Source organism: Hibiscus syriacus, unplaced genomic scaffold (assembly GCF_006381635.1).
Source record: "Hibiscus syriacus cultivar Baekdansim isolate YM2019G1 unplaced genomic scaffold, ASM638163v2 tig00013565_pilon, whole genome shotgun sequence".
Lineage (NCBI taxonomy): Eukaryota > Viridiplantae > Streptophyta > Magnoliopsida > Malvales > Malvaceae > Hibiscus > Hibiscus syriacus.
Window position 1 is genome coordinate 101,863 of NW_024062303.1, and position 5,733 is coordinate 107,595.

General features: G+C 35.0%; 1 protein-coding gene across 1 annotated transcript; it reads left to right on the forward strand.

Moving 5' to 3' along the window:
* The first annotated feature begins 2,993 nt into the window (after positions 1-2,993).
* On the forward strand, positions 2,994-4,547 carry LOC120206241. The gene is made up of 5 exons (XM_039205954.1): positions 2,994-3,225; positions 3,337-3,432; positions 3,521-3,595; positions 3,957-4,128; positions 4,264-4,547. The coding sequence occupies exons 1-5, from the start codon at positions 3,199-3,201 to the stop codon at positions 4,533-4,535; spliced, it is 642 nt and encodes a 213-aa protein (XP_039061885.1). The 5' UTR covers positions 2,994-3,198; the 3' UTR covers positions 4,536-4,547.
* The last annotated feature ends 1,186 nt before the right edge of the window (positions 4,548-5,733 follow it).

Below are 5,733 nucleotides of genomic sequence, written 5' to 3' on the forward strand. Positions count from 1 at the left end.
ATAATTTTAGAAATATTATAGAAATTCTTACCTTAAAGGCCCAAACAAAGCCTGACAAAGTGTATTTCGACCCATCGCCACGCAAACTTTTGCAGTCATCAAAGGCATAGACAACTTAGTCCAGGTAGCTTTCCATATATACGAACCCCATGGAAACAGATTCCATGCATTCAGGTCCTCTACCAATATTATTAGCTCCCGAGGAATAGGTTGTCTGGCCTCTCTACCTAAAAAGCTGGCATACAAGTAGTAGAAGGCATACTCGGACAACATCGACGTCATCCATCCGAGTGAAACCAGATTTCTTATTAAACAATTTTTTCAGGTCGTCGACGTGTAGGTTCGGCTTCTCCATTGACTCATCCGGAAAAACCTGGGATAACCATGATGGGCGGGCGATATGACGAGTGTACCGGCCTAATCATCGTGTCCGAATCGTAGACCAGTGATTAAGCAGAACTCCTTCCGCCCAAAACAAGTATACGCTGGTGGAAAATGAACCATATCTCTTCCTCACCACGTTGTATACTGTCGGGTAGATTTGATGTCATGGTCTGAAGCCACAAATGGTCAAATTAGCATCTCCACCCGGATGCTGTACTCTCAGCCATGGCCCGAAGCAGGTTTCCTCAAACAATTGTCTTTGTGCAGGTGAAAGCTTCGAAGCAATTGTAGTGGCTAGGCTAACTTTATTCCTTAATGTCAATGAAGCCGAAAAAAATTTCTACAAAAACAATAAACATACCAAGTTAGATATACCAAAAACTACACTGAAGATATACAAAAAACAATAAACATAAAAAGTAGTAGTTTATTCTTGAAACTAAAATTTGCAACACTGTTTTGTCTTTTGGTTGAAATGAAAATCGCAACGAGAGAATGACTGTCGCAACGAGAAATGAAAATCGCAACGAGAGAATCGCAACGCGAAATGAAAATCGCAACGAGAGAATCGCAACGCGAAATGAAAATCGCAATGCGATTTTGGTTTCGCGTTGCGATTCTCTCGTTGCGATTTTCTCGTTGCGATTTTCATTTTTCTCGTTGCAGATAGTCATTTTCACGTTGCGATTTTCATTTATCTCGTTGCGACTCTTCTGCAAATTGAAACTTGAATGGATTGCATTACTTCAACCAAAAGACAGAACAAAGACAAAGACAAATACTAACTTGAAAATCGCAACGAGAGAATAGCAACGCGAAATGAAAATCGCAACGAGAAATCGTAACGCGAAATGAAATCTAAGTGAAATGGTTAATCTATTATTGAAATGACCAGTAAACTTATCATCAGTTTCAATATGAAAAACCTACAATAATGCAAAAATTTCAAAATAAAAATAATTAAAAAACTAACCCTCGGAGGTTGATTTTCCATTTCTGAATATTGTGAGGGATTTCTGACCGTGAATGGTTGTGAGGGATTTCGCCGGAGATGGGGACGGAAATCTTCGGAGATGGGGACGGATTTCGCCGTAGAGAGTGAGAGATGGAGATGGGACTGAGTTGTGATTTTAGGTTTTAGGTTATGAGTTGCGATTACGGGATTTTGTCTTAATATTCGTCTTTGTAATTTGAAAATAAAATACGCGTAGCGATTATAATGGCGCTTTAAAAATCGCGTTGCGATTTACGGATACGCGTTGCGATATACGGATACGCATTGCGATTTACGGATACGCGTTGCGATTTACGGATACACGTTGCGATTTACGGATACGCGTTGCGATTTATGTGTTCGCGTTGCGATTCTGGAAAATCGCAATGCGAATTTGTACTATCGCATTGCGATTGTCAAGAATCGCGTTGCGATTTTGGAAACTGATTTGCGATTCTGGGGATCGCGTTGCGATTTTTATTTCGCGTTGCGATTTTTATTTCGCGTTGCGATTTTGTTGGTCATTTTGGCAAATCCAAAAAAAGTTGGTTAAAATCGTATATTATAAGGCATTTTTGGTCACTGAGGCGATTTTCTCTTTTTTTTTTACCCAAATATACTTTTTAGGATCATTTATAGAATTAACCCTCAAAAGTAAAAACTAGTTATTTAATTAAATAATATTATTTTATTATTTAAATGTATGGATGAAAATGTATTTAATTAATTATATATTTTAAAAACATTTTTAAAAGAATGTATTTTTCATAATATTTTATTTAAATAATCCCAACTTGTGTTGATAATAAAAAATACAATGATTAACCACACAAGTCTTACTTACCGAATAAAGTATTATTAATTAATTAATTAAAATATATAAATGTATTTTAAATATACTCAAAATCTATAAAATTAAATAAAAGAATCTATCTATCATTTTTTAAGGGTTGGAGGGTTTTATTAATTTTGAAGAATTTATGGCGATTGTTCGAAAATTCCAATGATGAGAAGTATTATTTTGAAAAGATGAACAATATACCTCAAAACTAGCCTCATACGATTATCAAAATAGATCAAAGTATTAGCACATCAAACTTTTAAATGATTTTTCAATGATTTTAAGTTGATTTCTTGAAAAATTAATATTAATAGAAGAAAGAAGAATGAAATGCGATCATTTTGATATTGTTGCGAAAGATGATCGATGATGAACGATAATTAACTATGAAGACGATAAAAAAATATAGTGTCAAAAATAAAATTATTTAAAAGGTTAGTGATAAAATTGATAATCTCTTAAAATTTAATGTCCAAAACGACATTTTTAAACAATTAAAATCGTAATAAAAAATCATTTGTTAATGTTATCATTGTGACAAAAAGATCTGTCAAGATCATCTTATGATTAAATTAAACTACTAAACAACATAATTAAAATTAAAACTAAAATATAATACTATAATTGAATAAATTAAAAATTCAATAAATGATATACTATAAATGAGATATGACCTAAAATTAGTTGGTATGTCGTGTAATTTACCCAAAAGTAGAAAGAAAAAGGACAATGCAGTGCAGGAGACGCCTCACTATCTCAGTCGTGAAGAGAAACATGAGTGTTACTGTTTACTCAACCCTCCGCTTCGAGCTCCTCTCGCTCAGTGTCAATTTCCAACTTTTTCTTCTTCTTCGCAGATTTTCATTCCTCGAATCTGAATATGTAAGTAAAAAAGTTTTAAAAAATCCATTTTTATTGCTGTGATCTGTTGTTTTCTTCTTTAAGACGAAGCAGTGTTGAGAGAGTGGCAGAGAGAACAATGGCTCCAAAAGGACGTCTTAAAAAGGTAATTTTTCTCCATGTTTTCCCTTTGATTTCTCTCATGCTTGTTTCCCATCAGTCGTTTATTCATTTTTCATTGAAAAAAGCTTCTTTTTTGTTTGTTTGTTTGTTGCAGAGGGGTAATACAAGAAAGGATGCTGCCATTGATGCTATGAAACCATATGGATTCCCTGTAAAAGTGGTTAAAGAAACCATAAAGGAACTGCTAAATGTGGGGTTTTTGATGTTGTGAATTCTGTTTTGGAGGGGGTTTAGAGAAGAAGAAATTTAACGAAAGTGTGGGTTTGTTTTGTTTTCAGGTTTATGGGGAAGATGGATGGCCCTTCATTGAAGATTCTTCTTACAAGGTTTTGCTTGAAGCCATACTTGAAAAGGTTGTAAAGGTGGAACCTTTCTTCTGCTTTTGCTTATAAAAATTGCATTTTTATAGGAGAAAATAGATTTGTTTAACTAATCTCTGTGCTGATATGATCTTTTCTCATTCCATTGCTGGTATGGTGAGGTTTTTGTTGTTCCATTGACTATGTTGTTTGAAGTTTGAACATGTTCCATTTCATCAAACAGGACTTTGTGTTTTGTGTTCAACTTTCATGCATTTATCTCTAGCGCTGCTTGTGTTATTTTCATGCAAATTATGTGCTTGTTAGGCTATGCCTGAGTCATCTTCCTTTTTTATGAACATATCTTGAGCATTGTTGTTGATGTCATTGATTAGTTTGGATCTTTGTTTGAAAGAGTGATTCCAAGAAACCAGCTGCTGCTGAGATCTCTAGTACCGGGACTGCCCTTGAACCCGCATCATCTGATGTGAATACAGATGGCACAGAGTCCCACACCGGCCATGGCTTGGACTGTGCATCAAATGCTAATGAGGCTATGTGCACATTAAAACCGAGGGATAAATCCGGTAACTGGCTTTCCCTTTCCGTTTATTCTCATCAAAATTTACGGGTTCGGGTCAATGTTTTGAGTGAATCTAATCAGCTAGCAACCTTCAATCCATTTTAGTTATTCACTGTGATTACACCCTTGTTTTCTGAAGAAGGCAAGCATCTCTCACCGGTTGAAGCGGAATGCTCCACTAAAAGCGATGTTCAGTACCCTAGTAGCAGCGGCCACTTCACTCCACCACCACCACTACAAATTGGAAACTTGACGGTGAAGCGCAGGCCTTACCATGGCTGGATTTGCAGTGACGACGAGGAAGATCTCGTGGAGTTGAGACCAGGACCGATAGCAGAAGAAATGGAAAGTTTTCTTAGGAGTTTCACTAAGAACAAAAAAAGATGGGATATGAAACCTGATGATATGTGAAACTGTTTTAAGGTTATATTATCTTAGATATGAATGCTTATATACATGTTCCCTTTTGAAGATAACATTGAAGCTAACCAATAGGTATAGCACAAGGAGAGATGATTAGTAGTGTTATCGAACACTTTCCCATTCTCCAATCTTCCTACATAACGTGATTGTTCCATTTATATACTTACATATATACATTGAACAATCATGCTTCCATACTCGTTGCCAGTTAAAAATCATTGAAATAAAGGAATATTACTTTGTTAAAACTCACGCTTCTATAACAGCTTCACCACTAGGATCGGGTTGTGGTAGAAACTGCAACAAAACATTAGTAATCCTAATACTAACCTAGACCGATCCATTCTCCTCTTCAACAACCCTATTAGCTTTCCCATTTCGTTGTTGCGCAACAATGTCTATGGAGCTCAATTTAGTTTAGGGTTCATGATTTATGGTTTAAATTTTGGAGTTTAGTTTAAGTCTATGAAGCAATTCGTCTCATAAAGTTATATATATATATATATACTGGTTATAATAATAGTATTTGTTAAAAATCCATTCGATCAATTAACAATGAATGCACACACATACAGGCGAAGCTACTCGAACCCAAGACTTCTTAAGAGAACAATTTCTATTAACTACTAAAATTAATTTATGAGTTTAGTTATATATAAATAGGTAGATAGATAAAAAAAATAGAAAAATATATAAAACCGAGATGTCAAATTTGCTTATATAAAACCCATTCGAATAAATTGCTAGAACGATGCAATTAGAGCATGCCTCTTCAGGAATAGAAGATAATATCACTCTTTGTAAAAAAAAAAACTTACACAAATCTTCAGGTGTGCGATTTATCCATTCCTCTCTTTCAAAGTCGGAGAAGGTACGTAGTGAAGGAAGGGGAAGACTGACTCGACAAAGGATTAAACAGTTGAGTTTCGAGATCGAGGTCACATTTTTTTTTGCTCAGCAAAAATAGGAACACCCTGACTAACCCCAACATAACTAGCCATATTGTCAGGGCCGGTCCAATGAATTTTAATGCTCTGGGCGAGATAATAATTTTATGCCCCTATACTTGTACCGTATTTCTTGTTTTTGTTTTTTTCGTTTTCTATTTCGGGCACCCGATGGTTGTTTTTGAGGTAACATATTTAAAAGTAATCAATAAAACAAATATAGTAGCAAGTAAATAATA

Coding starts and splice junctions, on each gene's coding strand:
- LOC120206241 (XM_039205954.1), top strand. CDS start 3,199: ATGGCTCCAAAAGGACGTCTTAAAAAG. Junction 3,226..3,336: donor CAAAAGGACGTCTTAAAAAG/GTAATTTTTCTC, acceptor TGTTTGTTGCAG/AGGGGTAATACAAGAAAGGA. Junction 4,129..4,263: donor AAAACCGAGGGATAAATCCG/GTAACTGGCTTT, acceptor TGTTTTCTGAAG/AAGGCAAGCATCTCTCACCG.